Source organism: Mastigoproctus giganteus, chromosome 3, assembly GCF_048544385.1.
Source record: "Mastigoproctus giganteus isolate SK-2022 chromosome 3, ASM4854438v1, whole genome shotgun sequence".
Taxonomy (NCBI): domain Eukaryota; kingdom Metazoa; phylum Arthropoda; class Arachnida; order Uropygi; family Thelyphonidae; genus Mastigoproctus; species Mastigoproctus giganteus.
The window spans coordinates 159,545,805-159,563,352 of NC_143577.1; the positions used below are offsets into that span (position 1 = coordinate 159,545,805).

At 38.7% G+C, this 17,548-nt stretch overlaps 1 protein-coding gene across 4 annotated transcripts in view; it reads right to left on the reverse strand.

Moving 5' to 3' along the window:
- The window catches only part of LOC150088358 (solute carrier family 35 member F6-like), a 329,560-nt gene extending 329,103 nt beyond the window's left edge, over positions 1–457 (reverse strand). For 3 of the 4 annotated variants that reach the window (XM_090370737.1, XM_090370736.1, XM_090370735.1), the window contains exon 1: positions 342–457. In XM_090370737.1, coding sequence (XP_090226863.1) covers positions 342–436 — 95 coding nt within the window. In that variant the 5' untranslated portion in view covers positions 437–457. The remainder of the gene's footprint in view (positions 1–341) is intronic. The other variant, XM_090370738.1, reaches the window with a different exon arrangement.
- Between the last annotated feature and the right edge of the window lie 17,091 nt (positions 458–17,548).

The following is a 17,548-nucleotide window of genomic DNA, read 5'->3' on the forward strand; positions in this document are numbered from 1 at the left end:
TTGCAAAATTATGGGGAAGATACAAAAAACATCAGAAAGAAATAGAAAAAAAATTAAATATTATTAAAAACATATTTTTCAAGTGATTGTGAAACTGTATTTTTTTGATGCGCTAGTTTTAAACTCGGGGGACACATAACACTTTAAGCCTTCCAACATAGCGGCGGTCAAACAATTTGTAAGAGTCGGAGGTACACGGTCCCCCTAAGGTGAACACCCCAGTACTAATACAAGAAACTTGTTACCGTTGTTGCTGTACTAACTGCGCAATAACTTAAGCTGGTTTTGTTGATTAACCACACAATACAGTGAAGGACCTTCACTTTCATAAATTAACTTACTTGCAGTCATTTTGTGCCTTTTTACTTAAGGTATTGATAGAACCAGTGATAATCATCCCAAGACATAACCCAACCTGTTTAAATGTCAGCGCCATGATAGCATTACGTCAAATATTTTCACCTATAGATGTTCAAATTACAAGAAAAGCAATAAGAAATCAATACGACTATATAGTGTAAAGTAGCCCAAGAAGCTTCTCGTTTCGGTTTTATAAGCATTACGCTACAATGCTGATTAGAACGCTCAGAAATTACAGGTTTACGGAAGTAGGAGAGGTAAAGGCACGTGATGTAAGAGAGCAAGCTTATGTACCATCAGCCAAAATAAACCATTTCAACCGTGAATTATTCAAACAAAAAAAAACAAAAAAAAAAAAAACAATCGTGAATTTATTTAAACTATCAACTTCCACTATGACAGTAGTAGTAGTAGTAGTAGTGGTGGCATGTGATGCAAGAAAGCAAATGTATGAGCTTATGCAGCATCAGCCAAAAAAAAAAAAAAAAATCACACCATTCCCTCCAAATGCCTGTCTAGTTCCTCCTTAAATTTATTTAACCTGTCAACTTCCACAACGACAGATGGAAGTTTGTTCCAGAAATTAACCACCCGCTGGCTAAAGGCAAATTTCCACACATCTATTCTACATCTGTCTTTTCTTAATTTGAATTTATGCCCCCTTAGGTTCGTAATCTGAACAAGTGGAAGGATCCCATCAGAATTCAGCGTGCTCAACCCATTCAAGGCCTTATATCCCTCAATCAGATCACCGCGCAGGTGCCTAGTCTCCAGCCACTGCAATTTGCAGAACTTAAGCCTCTCTTGGTAAGAGGATCCCTTCATTCCCCTCACCAATCTTGTTGCCCTTCTCTGTACACGCTCAAGCAAATCTACATCCTTCCTAAAATGAGGCCTCCAGACCTGTACGCAGTACTCAAGGCGTGGCCTGACCATTGCCTTATACAGAGGGACAATCATCTCCATCTCCCTACTAGCAAAATTCCTATATATCATTGACAAAACCCCATGACCTGCCCTGGCAGCCTGTCTGCATTGCTCAGAAAACTTCATATCTGACTGCACAATTACTCCCAGGTCTTTTTCATTTTCTACCACCTTAAGTGTAGTACCACACAGTTGGTACGTTTCTCTGGGGTTACTTCTACCCATATGCAGTACTTTGCATTTGTCAAGGTTAAACTTCAGTTGCCACTTCTTAGTCCATATGCCCAAATTATCTAGATCCTGTTGCAGTAGCACACTGCCATTACTGTCATTAACCCTGCCAACCTTTGTATCATCTGCAAACCTCGACATTAAGCCTGATATACCTTCATCAATATCATTGATAAATATACAAAACAACAGTGGACCTAACACCGAACCCTGTGGGACTCCACTAATAACATTAATCCAAGAAGAGCAGCCCCCATTGATTACCACCCTCTGTCTTCTCCCACTTAACCATCCTTTTATCCATTGTAGCAACTAACCCTTAATACCATTCTGCTCCAATTTGTACAATAGTCTTCCATGCGCAACAGTGTCAAAAGCTTGCCTGAAATCCAAATATATGATATCAAAATTATTTTTTGCATCCAGTTCCTTTGTAACCACATCATAATATCCTATCAAATTTGTCAGACAAGACTTTCCCTTAAAAAACCCATGCTGTGTCTGAATTATTGCTGCAGTCTTGTCTAGATGATCCTGCAATGCATCTATATCTATATTTAGGTGTCTAGTCTCCAGACGCTGCAATTTGCAGAACCCTTCGACCCCTTCGTTCCCCTCACCAATCTTGTAGCCCTTCTCTGTACTCGCTCAAGCAACTCTACATCCTTCCTAATATGAGGCCGACAGACCTGTACGCAGGACCCGAAGCGTCAGCTCACGTTTGCCTTACACAAAAGGATAATCGCCTCGTTTTCACTACCAGCAAAATTCCTATATATAATTGACAATACCCCATTACCTGCACTGACAACCAGGCTGCACTGCTCAGAAAACTTCATATCTGACTGCACAATTGCTTCCAGCTCTTTTTCATTTTCACCCAAACTAAGTGTAGAACAACACAGTTGGTATGTTCCTCTGGGGTTATTTCTACCCATAGGCAGTACTTTGCATTTTTAGTATTAGTATTAGTAACGGCCGCATGGTGCAAGAAAGCCTATGGCTTATGCTGCACCAGCCAAAAAAAATAAAAAATAAAATAATCCGAACAAAACAATGATAAAAACAAAAAATAAATGAAATAAATAACTAAATAATAATAAATAAAAAAATATATAAATAAAATAAAATATAAATAAAAAGGAAATTAAACCTATCATCCTATGCGCTTCCCTTACCCGAAGGTACTATCCAGATGACCTTTGAATTTCCCCAAACTGTCGGCCTCTACCACCCATGAAGGCAACTTATTCCAGTAATTTATAACTCGCTGGCTAAAATAAAACTTCCTGCAGTCCAGTCTAAACATTTCCCCCCGTAACTTGAATTTATGTCCCCTAGTTCTAGCATCATTTATAATCTTGAAAATTTTGTCCTCATTCATTTTACTGATGCCTCTCAGAGCCTTAAACACCTCAATCAAATCTCCCCTAAGGTGTCTAGTTTTCAAACTCTGCAACCCACATATTCGAAGTCTTTCTTCATAAGGACGCCCTTTTGCCGATCTCACCAGGCGAGTTACCCTTCTTTGCACCCTTTCAAGAAGCTCGATGTCTTTCTTTAGGTGCGGTCTCCATACTTGAACACAGTATTCCAAGTGTGGTCTAACATAAGCCTTATATAATGGGATTATCACGTTCCTATCTCTACTTGCTAAAGTTCGATAGATCATCGATAGGACACCATGGGCCTTCCTTGCAACCTGTTTACAATGCTCAGAGAATTTCATGTCTGACCGTATCGTAACGCCCAAGTCCCTTTCCTCCAGTACTGGGTTTAGTTGAACTCCACCAAGTGAATAAGTTTTTGTGGGATTACTGTTTCCCAGGTGTAATACCTTACACTTTGTTGGATTAAAGCACAGCTGCCATTTTTCTGACCATTCTTGAAGTCTATCTAGGTCTTTCTGAAGAAGCTCAGCTTGACATTGATCATTAACTACTCTACCAATTTTAACGTCATCTGCAAATTTAGACATCACGCCCTCTATCCCTTCATCAATGTCGTTTATGAAAATTAAAAACAACAGTGGTCCTAATACTGATCCTTGGGGAACTCCACTTCTTACATCAACCCAATCTGAGGAATAGCCATTTATCACAACCCTCTGCCTCCTGCCCTGAAGCCATCCTTCTATCCATCTAAGGATTTTTCCAGTGATTCCAACCTGTTCCAGCTTATAAAGCAACCGCTCATGTGGGACTGAGTCAAAAGCTTTGCTGAAATCTAAATAAACAATGTCGAAATTATTCCCTAAATCCAGCTCGTGAGTGACCCTTTCGAAATAGCGAACCAGATTTGTTAAACATGATTTACCCTTTACAAAACCATGCTGAGTATCCTTGAGAATTTCAATTCGATCCAAATGATCCTGAATTCCACCCTTGATCATTGCCTCCATGATTTTCCCTACTACTGAAGTCAGACTGACAGGTCGATAATTTCCAACTTCACTTTTAGAGCCACCCTTATGTATGGGAGATACATTTGCACTTTTCCAATCCAAGGGAATCTCCCCAGAGTCTAGTGATGCTCGCATAATTAGCCTCAATGGTTCAATGCACTCGCTTGCCGCCTCTCTTAAGATTATAGGGTATATTCCATCAACTCCAGGAGCCTTACTGGTCTGTAGGCTCGAAAGGTTTTTCATTAAATAATCTTGCGAAATTTCAATATCATTAATTACACATTTTTTAACTTCGCTCCCACAGTTTCCCATTGCTACAAAAGGCTTTTCATTTGTAAATATCGATGCAAAATAACCGTTGAGTTCATCTGCAACGGCAGCTGGTGTATTTATTACTGTCCCCTTTCCCTTACGTAAAGGTCCGATCTGGTTTGTCCTGCTCTTCTTGGCATTTATATATGTGAAGAATTCTTTATCCCCCCTCTTTGCTCTGTTTGCTAGTGATTTCTCATAAACTGCCTTTGCCTGTCGGACCTTTTCTGTGGCTCTATTACAGATCATCTTGTAGCTGTTATAGGCTTCAGTACTTTTTATTGCTCTGTAACCTTTCCATGCCACCTTTTTCTGCTCAAGTAATGTGGCAACTTCACTATTCATCCAACTTGGAACCCTCCTCGTGGAGTATTTTTTAATGGTATATACGCATTCAAGGCATCTGTGATTAATGTTTTAAAAGCGTACCACAGTTCAATTGTATTCATTCTCAGCGCGATATCTACCCAGTTAATACAGGCCATGTAGTACCTGAAGGCATCGTAATTTCCTTTTCTGAAATTAAAACACATTCCTTTGCCTTTTACTTCTGCTACCTCTCTCGTCATCATCCACCGTAGAACTCCGTGATCACTTCCTGCTACTGGTTCCTCTACTCTCAGCCCTGTTATGTCATCTGATTCATGTGTGATGATGAGGTCTAGGATATTCTTTTCTCTAGTACTTTCCCTGACATGTTGATACAAATAACAGTCATCTAGTTGATTTAAAAATTTTGTTCCCCATGTCGAGTTTCCTTCCCATTTACTCCAATCAATTAGAGGCAAATTGAAATCACCCATAATAAGGCATTGACGCTTACTTGCCCATTCCATTTGCATGTAGAGGCTTTTGTCATAATCTTCACAATCACCTGGTCTGTAGATTACTCCTACTCGCATTATACCTTTGTTTCCAACTATCTCACACCATACAGACTCTATACTAGCATGTGAAATGTCTGAATCCGGGAAAGCTATCGTCGCACTCAGGCTGCTTCTGATAAGAAGCATTACCCCACCACCCCTTCTATCTACTCTATCCTTCCTAAATACATTATACAAGCCGTACTGAAACTCATCATCCCCAATCTCCTGGTGGCACCACGTCTCTGTAAGCCCTATTATGTCTGCGTTACTTGTTTTAACCAGCAGTTCGAATTCGCTCATTTTATTGACGACACTTGTAACGTTACTGTACAAACAATTAAGATTTACTGTTCTTGTATATTTAACAACCCTAACACAACCCTTGAAGTTTTTTAGGCTCTCTTCTCTGATATTAGCTACCCGCTCACGTGAAACGTCTTTGCCCCCAGAACATCTAGATAATACGTCCAGTTGGGGTAACAGATAAGAACTCTTAAGGTATGTGCAAGAGTTACATTGACCAATATTATCAGATAAACGCGTGTCAGTATTACCCACATCCCCCCTAACTAGCAGTTTCCCTGAACCTTTAAGGTATCCTCAATAATACTGGCAAAAACTTTTGCACCACCTTTGTTTAAGTGTATCCCATCTCTACAAAACAAATTCCTTCTACCTACAAGTGTGGGCCATGCTGATAGAAATTTACCCCCCAAAGCCTTGCAGATTCCTTCAAGTCTTGAGTTAATCCACAAGGCTCTTAACATATAATCCCTCCTATCGTGTCTGGGCAGAATTGCAGACACATAGACATTATGGCCTAGCTCGCGACATTTCCTCAGCAAAAATTAATTTATAACATTATAACATTATAACATTTGTCAATGTTATACTTCGTTGCCACTTCTCAGCCCATTTGACCAACTTTTCTAGCCCCTGTTGCAGTGGCACACTACCATTACAGTCAATAGCAACCCTGCAAACTCGCATATTAAGTTGATGTATCTTCATCAATACAGATAAATATACAAAACAACAGTGGGCCCAACACAGAACCGTGCGGGAATTTCACTAATAACATTGGTCCACGAAAAGCGGCGTCCATTGATTAACAGTCCTGTCTTCCCCCATTCAACCACCTTTTTATCCATTGCAGCAATTTGCCCAAACCACACTGTTCCAATTTAGCATTAGAATTGTCTGTGCGGTAGCACAGTGGTATCGTCACCGTCCTCCCAACACCGGGTGGAAAAGGCCTGGGTTCGAATCCCGTCGATGACGCGAGGAACTTTAATGGGCTTTTTTCACTCCGTGGCTGAGTTAGTTGGTCTCAGGCGTAGATAGCAACGTTTTTCTCCCCAGTAAATGGGGTTTTTTCGTCCAGCAAAACACGCAAATCAACCATAGAACATACGCAATTTACAGACACAAATACGCGTTAATGTATTTAATTACGGCCAACCCTAAAATAATAATAATTTAATTTTTTTTTAGCATTAGAATTAGCATTAGCATTAGTAGAGGCATATGATGCAAGAAAGCAAGCTTATGCAGCATCAGCCAAAAAAAAAAAAAAAAAACCACTTCCACTTCACCACTCCGTTCGTTCTAAATACCTGTCCAGCTGAGGCTTAAATTTATTTAGGGAATCAACTTCCACGACAAGGGATGGAAGTCTGTTCCACCAACCAACTACCCGCTGGCAAAAGGCTAATTTCCGCACGTCTATCCTACATCTGTCTTTCCTCAATTTGAATTTATGCCCTCTCAGGTGATTATTCTGAGCAAGAGAAAGAATTCTATCAGCATTGAGCATGCTCAAACCATTCAAGGCTTTATACACCTCTATCAGATCACCTCGGTGGTGCCTAGTCTCCAGACACTGTAATTTGCAAAACTTAAGCCTTTCTTCGTAAGAGTACCCCTTTGTTCCATTCACTAATCTTGTTGCCCTCCTCTGTACTCGTTCCAGAAGCTCTACATCCTTCTTGAAATGAGGCTTCCAGACCTGTATCCAGTACTCAAGGTGTGGCCTGACCATTGCCTTATACAAGGGAATAATCACCTCCTTATCCCTGCTAGAAAAATTCCTGTATCATTGACAATACACCATGAGCTACTCTTACAGCCCGTCTGCACTGCTCAGAGAACTTCATATCTGCGTGCACAATTACCCCCAGGTCCCTTTTCATTCTCTACCACTGTCAGTGTAGTAGCACGGAGTTGATACGTTGCTCTGGGGTTGCTGTTTCCCATATGTAGTACTTTACATTTGTCATGGTTAAACTTCATTTGCCACCTCTCAGCCCATCTGCTCAACCTTTCCAGATCCTGTTGCAGCAGCATAGTGTCAGTAGTGTAATTGACAACCCTGCCAACCTTTGTATCGTCTGCAAACTTGGACATTAAGCTTGATATACCATCACCAATATCATTTATAAATACAGGAAACAATAATGGACCCAACACTGAACCCTGGGGGACTCCACTAATAACATTTGTCCACGATGATCAGTGTCCATTGATTACCACTCTCTGTCTTCTCCCCCCTCAATTTGTTTAGAAGTCTTTCGTGCACAACAGTATCAAAAGTCTTCCTGAAATCCAAGTGTATGATCTCAAAAAAAAAGTATATTTTGCATTCAGTTCATTTGTAACTACATCATAGTATCCAATCAAATTTGTCAGACAAGACTTCCCTTTAATAAACCCATTCTGTGTCTGAATTATTACTGCAGTCTTGACTAAATGATCCTGCAATGCTTCTTTAAGCCGTGACTCCATTATTTTACCGAAAACAGAATTAGACTAACTGGTCTGTAATTACTCATGTCACCCGTTGATCGGCCTTTGTGAATGGGGATACGTTTGCACATAAACAGTGAGTGGGTACTTGCCCAGAGTCCAAGGATTATCTCATAATTTTGGCTAAGGGTTTGCTTACTTCCGTTGCACCTCCTTTAATATAACTGGATAGATCCCATCCACCCCCGGTCCATTTCTTATGATTAATATCAACAATTTCACGTCAACTTAGCTCTCAGTTATTAAAAATCGTTAAGCTCTCAGTTATTAAAAATCGTTAAGCTCTCAGTCAGGGTTTAATAAGCTTATATCCTCTACTTCCCTAGAGAATTCCTCATGTGTGAATGTAGATGCAAAATACTCATTCAGTTTATCAGGTATCTGAGCAGGATCATCTGCAATTGAACCATCAATATCAAGTGGACCAATTTGATTCATCCCCTTCCTTCTAGAGTTTATATGACTAAAGAAGTTCTTGCCATTGGCGCTGACTGCATGGTGCAAGTGAACCATGCTGCCAGCAATACCCACCTTTGGATTTCGAAGTAATACACAATTTTTAATATTTTCATTAATTTATAGAAACATAAGGTATTGCACGTATTCGAAAATTTGGTGGTGGAAAAAAAAAAATTATTCTCACATGCACCACCTTGCAAAATATTCTGCCTGCGCCGATTGTCTTTGATGTTTTCTTAGCAACCTTTGCCAAAGATTTCTCATATTCTGCCTTGGTCTGCCTAACCACTTTTGCGACTTGATTATAGACGAGCTTATACAGGGCCGACTTAAGAACTCCAGGGCCTCCCGGCAAATTTCCAAATGTGGCTCCTATTCAGTTTAAATTCTGTTTTAATTTTTTTTTTCTGGATTTCTCATAGTCGCATTCTTAACCCTATGTATTAAAACAGCTACTGGAAATTATGCTCCATCACCAGATCAAGGTGGAAACCCGTCGATGGCGTTTTTTATTTTTTATTTTTCCTTTTTAAAATTCTATTTCACGTTTTCCTTTTTTAACTTTTTTTCTTTTATAATTTTTTTTTGTTTTTCTTTTATAAATTTTTCTTGTTTCTCTTTTCTAATTTTTTTCTCTTTTCTAAATTTTTTTTTTTTCAATTTTAAATTTATTTTTATATTTCTTGAAATCGTATGATATTTGTTCGAAATATGAAGAAAATACCTATGAACAACTTTAAGAAAAGGTTTTTTACAAAAATTATTAAAGTGGTTTTCGACATTTCAAAGTGGCAAACACTTGGATGACATCTTTAAAATCGATGTTTTGTAAAAGCTCATTTTCTATTACCATTAGACTTAAATAATTTAAACGCGACTCGTTCATATTATTTCTATATTCATTCTTTATAAACTTTTACTTTGAAATTGAACGTTCACCGCCTGCGTTTGTCACCATCATGCTCAAAAAATTTCTCATTGCAATTTCAATATTTGGAAATACATTGAAAATGTTTTCTCGTTGCATATGAGTTTATTTAAAGAAAGCCAAAAACGTTATTCGGATATGGGGGCTCACATCTGGTGAGTATGGGCTTGGCACACACAGGGTCCTGAACTGGATATCTTCATTCTTCTCTTTCTTTGTGATTCCCTTCTACTTTTAATTCTCTCTCTCTCTCTCTCTCTCTCTCTCTCTCTCTCTCTCTCTCTCTTTCTCTCAGGGTTACTCGGGAACCTTTTTTTTTTTTTTTTACCCGGTGCAGCATAAGCCTCAGGCTTCCTTGCATCATATGGATATTAATAATAATAATAATAATAGTATCATTATGTTCCATGTTTGCGGTGCTATTGACCGCAAAGTAACATATGGGACAGAGGGTCTTTTAGAAAATTATTTAATATCAAGAAGTGAGCCCCTGGCGCCCGCCGGGTGCGCCCATGCATTAAAACGGTCCAGAGCTTATATCTAAAATAGGCTTCTGTGTTACCTGATAATTTATATGCATCGCAAGCATTTTTCTTCTCTGCCACTAGTCTCTTTAGTTCATCTAACATCCATTAGGTCTAAACCTTGAACAGCATTTCTTAATCGGTATGAAAAGCCTAGTAGCTTCCACGATTAATTCCATGAATGCTTCCCATTTAGAATTTGTTGTTGGTAACATCATCAGCTGGTCTCGCTAGATAGAATTTAAAAACTGTCTGAGACCACTGTAGTCACCAAAATAACTACAAGCTTATAAGAATAGTTTTGAACACAGTTTTTTTTTTTTTTTTTTTTTTATGAAAACCCCAAACACGAAAGGTATCAAAACCTATAGTACTTAGTAACCGTGCATGGGTTGAAGGAGAAGTATGGGGGAGGGGGAGGGGGATGCCGGAAACTTTGCTCTAGAGACTAAACATGGGTTTCACCACTTCAAGCCTCCAATAAGCAAAGTGGTCCGAGTGTAACATGCGTGGACAACTTTAGTGTAGAGTTGAGATTTCCTTTATGGTACTAAACATGGTCTTTGCAAAAGTAAAGAGCTGGCCTAGCACAGCCCATTGGTTTCTCGTAATTTCTCGTAATCTGCCTTCGACGCGTATGTATCATAATTACTATAAAAGTATATAGTATTTACCTGTGGTAACCCCAGGGGCTCACATCTGGTGAGTATGGGCCTGGCACACCCAGGGTCCTGAGCTGGATATCATCATTCTTCTGTTTCTTGATGAATCCCCTCTACTTCTGAGACTCTTGTTCTCTCTCTCTCTCTCTCTCTCTCTCTCTCTCTCTCTCTCTCTCTCTCTCTCTCTCTCTCTCTCTCTCTCTCTCTCACGGTAATTCAGAAATTTTTTTGGCTGGTGCAGCATAAGCCTCAGGCTTCCTTGCACCATATGGCTAATAATAATAATAATAATAATAATAAATAATCATTGGACTACCTATGGCCGATTTTAAATCAGCCACAATGGTGATAAAATCATTTCTCAATTTTAAGCCATCACGAAGGAGGGAGGATAGTTTTTGGGTTCCCCTTTTAAAGCTGGTTTAAAATCTGCAAACTAATTCACCCACAAGAATAAATCAGGCAGTTACTGATCAGAGCTAGGTCAAATTTTCAGACCTTGTTGCAAACATCCATGGATAAACATCATAAACACCATTAAACCAAATGTAGTATTCCTTTAAAGATTTCAGATTATCCTTATCACCTTTGAAACTTAGCTACCACACATCAAATTCCACGTTTTAGCAATTCAATGATTCAATCTATTACACCAGGCGACAATTGGATTAAAAAAGAAAAAAAAAAATCTATAACAATTGTTAATTGTAAAAATAATTGCCAGCATTATTAACATCTCAGACTTCTATATATATATATATATATATATATATATATATATATACAGGGTGTCTCAAAAATGCATGGCAAAATTTCAGGAATGAGTTCCTCATATGTAGACAATAAAAATATTTATATCAACATAGTTCCGGAAATGCTTGGTTCCCGAGTGATTAACCGGAATGTCTTATCTCCCGCAGGCGATTTCCTTCATCACAAGGTACTAACAGAATCTGGTGTTTTTCCATTCCGACCATGTACTCAAATCAGGAGCAAGCGGATATGCACGATTTGGCGGACGGCAATGCCCTGGAGGCTCGTCGTTTGTACCACGAAAGGTTCCCAGAACGAAGCTGTCCAGACAGGAAAACGTTTGAAGGTATCCAACGCCGCCTTTGTGAACATGGGACCTTTACACCTCGTGCTGCCGACAGAGGACGACCAAGATTTACGACTCCTGAAGTAGAGGAGTGGACCAACTGCCTGGCCTCCACGCTCACATGATTTAAACCCACTAGATTTGTTCTTGTGGGGCCATTTAAAGTCATTGGTGTATTCGACTCCGGTAGCTGATGTGGAAACTTTCCGCAATCGAATTGTGGCAGGTTGTGAGACAATACGAAACATGCCAGGAATTTGGCATCGTCTTCGCGAGTCCATGAGACGTCGATGTGAGGCCTGTATTCAGGCAGAAGGTGGACATTTTGAACAATTACTATAAGATGATGTGAACAGTTAAGTGTTATAGACAGACTTTCAAAACTCGGAAACCAAGCATTTCCGGAACTATGTTGATATAAAATATTTTTATTGTCTGCATATGAGGAACTCATTCCTGAAGCTATGCCTGTATAAGGACTATTGCTATTCTACGTCCTACTTCCGTTCTCCTTCCTTTAGCCCGAGCTGCCTATTCAACAAAGATATATAACTACAATGGATGAAACTCTTACTCTAGTATATTCTTTTGTATCTTTTATGCTACTATGCTATCTGTCGGGCTAGCAGTCATCTCACCAGCAAACTACTTATGAAATACGTGCTTGTTACCAGCATTTGGTTCACATCTTATTGTTTCTAAATTCCTTACCAAAAACCGCGTATTACCTGCTTTCGGCATGTATATTATTATTACCTTTTTACCATCCTACTTATATTCTTACCTAGATTTTGCTGGCTGTTGACTGCAGAAACAGATAGCGACGTTAATTATGGGCAAATACATTGAGAGGGTTAGCCCTAGACAAAGTCCCTTTTAATGTATCTACACACCCATAGTTGACCCTTTTTTATAATTTACCTCATTGCTTTATAATTTTGCCTCTGTATAGTTATACAATTTTGCCTCATTATTTTATATATTTTGCTCTATCTTATAGTTTGCTCTATCATATATTACTTCCATTACTGCTTTCATCTTTTTGCTCTACGTTTTATCTTTTGTTTTACGCTCACCTTTTATTATGTATTATATCATATATTATATATTGTATCTCTAGGTTTCGGCATAGTGCCGGCGTTAGCCTATGCACGTTACTTGGGAGTTTGACGCACAAAAACTGATATTTTCTCCATCATATCTAGTACTTATATTGAGGTATACTCCTCTTATTATTTTACTAGTACTTATATATATATATATATATATAGAATCCAAATATTCCAGAGTTAAATTGTAAAATATATAAAATTATTAAGTGTTACCAATATATAAAATTATAAAATTATTAAGTGCTACATATAGAACTAACCGATTAATGCCATCAAACGATAGAACATTACATCGGACGTTAGGTATGTCCAAATTATATAAGTTATAGTGTAATGTAAGTACCTCCATAGTTTGAAAATCGATGTAACCTCCATAGTTTGAAAATCGATGTAACCTATATATATATATATATATATAATAGTTCAATTTTTCTTCAAGTCGAGCTAAAGGTGTACTAACCCCCTTCAAGCCAATAATTATTCAATGAAAATGTGGACCAAGTTCTTAGTTCTTTAGCCAGGCCAAGTACATCTTGCACGAGATTCATAATGAAAGTGATCCAAAAAGGTTAGGTGGTACAGGACCAGGGTATATCTACCAGGTGCTAAGGTTGATGACGTTGTAGAACAGATATCATCTTTTAAGGGCACAAAAGGTGATATTGTTCTAAACGTTGGCACTAATGATATTAAGAGTAGGAGATCGGCGGAATTACCTTGTACATTAACCTGTACAAGTAACAAGTACAGGTTAATATTGAAAAAAAGTCAGGAGTTAGGGTTGAATTTCTAAATGTCTGCAATTCTGCCCAGACACGATACGAGTGAGTATATAATGAGAGCCTTATCAATCAATTCGGCCATGGAGAGATGGTGCAAGACTTTTCCTAGCCTGGTCTGTGCTTGTTAACAGGAGAGACTGCTTTTACAGGGATGGGATACGGTTAAACCGAAAGAGCGCAAGAATATTTGCTGATGATATCGAGGCAGTGTTAGGTGGTTCGGAAAATGTTTAGCTTGTGGGGATAATATTTTACTAATATTTTAACAGTAGCCGCTGGCATAGATGAAAGTGATTCTTGCAAAGCTTCTTTTGGAATGAGCAGCAGCCTGGAAAACAAGGTGCAGGGGATTTCAGAGACTGCTGAGAGACATTGCGGAACAAGTGAATACATCGGCTGTGTTAGGATAGCTAAGAATAGGATCAGGTGCACGTATACTTGCATGTTGACAAATGCTAGGAGTTTGGTAAATAAATTTGATGAAATTAAAGTGTTGGTCAAAACATCAAAGGCAGATATTGTTGGGATATCAAAGATGTCGTGTCACACAGATATAAGGAATGCATAATTGGAATTTGGAGAGTACCATGTGTACAGAAAGGATAAACAGGATAGCAAGGGAGTAGGGGGTTATTCTGTTGGTTAAAAAACACATAAAATCCAAGGAGGTACAGCCAGTCGCCATGGGTGGAAAGTGCACTGTCGAGTCAGTTTGGTGTGCATAAGCACTGGAAAAGCAAAATTGAGAGTAGGAGTGTGTTATAGACCTAATGACTCTGATCAGTATAATAAATAACTGTAGAGAGAAATACAATGAGCCAGAAAATCAGTGTCTTATAATGTGGAATTTTCATTTCCCAGATATTGACTGGAATTTGTGGGTCTGTCACTCACACAGTAGTAAGGCTTTTATGGATTTAGTGGATGATTGCTTTCTATGGCATTATGTTCCTGAGGCAACTAGAGGAAGGAATACTCTTTATCTGATTATCAGTAGTAATTCTTCATGCATTAAGAATCTACAGATAAAGGAACCACTAGGTGGTAGTTATCACAGGGTGCTGAAGTGGGATTTACTCAAAGAGGTAACTACCATCAGGGATAAAAGGAAGGGTTTTTGCTTTCGTAAAGGTGACTTCTATACGGTGGGACCAACTGACGATGTTACCAGCACCAAATTCAAAATGGGAAGCATTCAAAGAATTAATCTTGGAAGCTACTAGACTTTTCATACCAACTGAGAAATATTGTTCAAGGTTTAAGCCTAAATGGATGTCATGTGAGCTAATGAGACATGTGCAGAGAGGAAAAATGCATGGGTACTTGTAAATTAACAGGTGGCACTGAAACCAACAATACATATAAGCTGGTCTGTAACGAATTCAAAAAGGAGATTAGGCAGGAAAAGGCAGATTACGAGAAATCTTTGGCAAAGGATGCAAAGAAAGGTAGCAATGAGTTCTTTACTTATGTAAACTCTAGAAGGGAAGGGATGAATCAGATTGGGCTACTTGATATTGATGTGAAACTGTTAATTTTCGTCCTCAGGTAGCTAACAAACTAAATGAGTATTTTGCATCTATATTCATACATAGGGAACGCCAGAGGTGAATTAAACTCTGGCAGTCAGCAAGATAATTTTGTAATAACTGAGAGCAAAGTGGAGAAGAAATTGTTGAAATAAACATGAGAAAGTCACGTGGGGGGGATTGAATCTATCCAGTTATATTAAAGAAGAAGAGTTCTTCTTCTTCTTCTAAAGGAGGCAGCAAAGGAAGTAAGCAAACCCTTATCCATAATTATGAGAGCTTCCTTGGACTCAGGGGAGGTACCCATGGATGGGAGATATGCAAATGAGACCCAAATTCACAAAGGAGGATCAAAGGGCGATGCAAGTAATTACAGACCTGTTAGTTTAACTTATTTTCCAGGGAAATTAATAGAGGCACTTGTTAAAGAAGCACTGCAGAATCACCTATACAAGAACAGTTATAGTTCAGATACAGCATGGGTTTCTTAATGGGAAGTCTTGTCTGACCAATTTGATGGGACACTATGATGTAGTCACAAAGGAACTAGATGCAAAGAATAATTTTGATATCTGATATTTGGATCTTAGAAAGGCTTTTGATACTGTTGCACCTGGAAGACTGCTTCACAAATTGGATTAATATGGCATTGGAGGCAAATTGCTGCTATAGATAAAGGGATGGTTGAGTGGGAGAAGAAAAAGAGTGGCAATCAATGGACACTGTTCTTCGTGCACTAATGTCATTAGTGATGTCCTCCAGGGTTCAGTGTTGGGTCCATTGTTGTTTTCTGTATTTATTAATGATATTGATGATGGTATATCAGGCTTAATGTCCACGTCTGCAGACGATACGAAGGTCGGCAGGGTTGTTAAGAACACCAATGACAGTTCGCTGCTGCAACAATATCTAGAAATAGTTGAGCAGATGGGTTAAGAGGTGGCAACTAAAGTTTAACATTGACAAATGTAAAATACTGCATATGGAAAGCAGTAACCCCAGAGCAACGTATCAACTGTGTGGTACTACGCTGATAGTGGTAGAGAATGAATAGGACCTGGGACTTATTTTGAAGTCAGATATAGTTTTCTGAGCAGTGCAGACGGTCTGGAAGAATAGCTCATGGTGTCTTGTCAATGATATACAGAATTTTTCCAGTAGGAAAAGATTTTTTTTTTTTTTTTTTTTTTTAGGCGCATTAGCAACTAAGACCATATTGCTCCGGGGATATGCGGTGGTCACTCCCTGACCTTTCCACATCCTCCGTATTTGGTGGTCACGGGGTCGAACTTCGGTCTAATCAAGAAGCGTGTGCTACGCACTGGAAGCCTCATTTTAAGAAGGATGTGGAGCTGTTGGAACGAATACAGAGCAGGGCAACGAGATTAGTGAATGGAACAAATGATGGAAGAAAGGCTTAAGTTTTGCAAATTACAGCATCTGGAGACTAGGCACCTGCAAGGTGATCTGATTAAGGTGCATAAAACCTTGAATGGTTTGCATGCTCAATGCTGATGGGATTTTTCCTCTTGCTCGGAATAATCGCCTTAGAGGGCATAAATTAAAATTGAGGGAAGACAGTTGTAGATTAGATGTGCAGAAGTTAGCCTTTAGCTAGCGTGTGGTTGATTGCTGGAACAAAACCTCCATCTGTGGTTGTAGAAGTTGATAGCTTAAATAGATATAAGGCGGAACTAGAGAAACATTTGGAGCGATTGGATGGGTGAAATGAGAAGGTTTTTTGTTTTTTCTTTTTTTAGCTGATGCCATATAAGCTTACTTTCTTGCATCATATGCCTTTTCTGATGCTTAGTCCTCTTGTTTATAACCATACAGTTACCTCTTTATAACGTTTGAATCGGTGACAGTGGATTGTTATTGTCAAAATAAATATTGTATAATTTTACGGGCATTTGATTCTTTTGTTGTTAATTTTATTGATAGTATTGTAAAGAAATTTTGTCTGATGACGAACCATTTTCCAGTGGAACCTCTTCTGGACCTTCTGTAAAGTTTATGTGAAATGACACATGAAGTCGAAGGGGGTGTCAAGAAATCTCGACTGTTATTAAAAGCATTTAAATGATAACGCTAGCCAATGCACCAACATTACTCCTTATTGTGACCCTTGCGGGGTGGACCGGAACATAAAGGTTGCACTTTATTTATTGAAGTTGTGCAAGGACCCTTCTATGGTGGTCAATTCAATTGACGAATGTTCATAGTTTCTCGTCACTGCTACCTACAAATGACGCTGATTTCGGCGTTATAGAAAAGTTGAGTAAGAAACATTCATTTATATACAGCCAGACGACTGGATTAATATAATAAAAAATCAAGAAAAAAAGACCCACCATTTAAAGTAGTTGAGCTTAAGCAAAATGATTTTTTGCTATTAAAGCCTCCAGAAAAGGCCATAATCAACAGTTGACAGGCCCCTTGCTAAATATCATTAGCAAGGGGCCTGTCAACTGGCTAACTTTGAACGGCTGCAGTTTAAAAGAGGATACCCCTTCTCAATATTTAACAAAATCTCAACAAG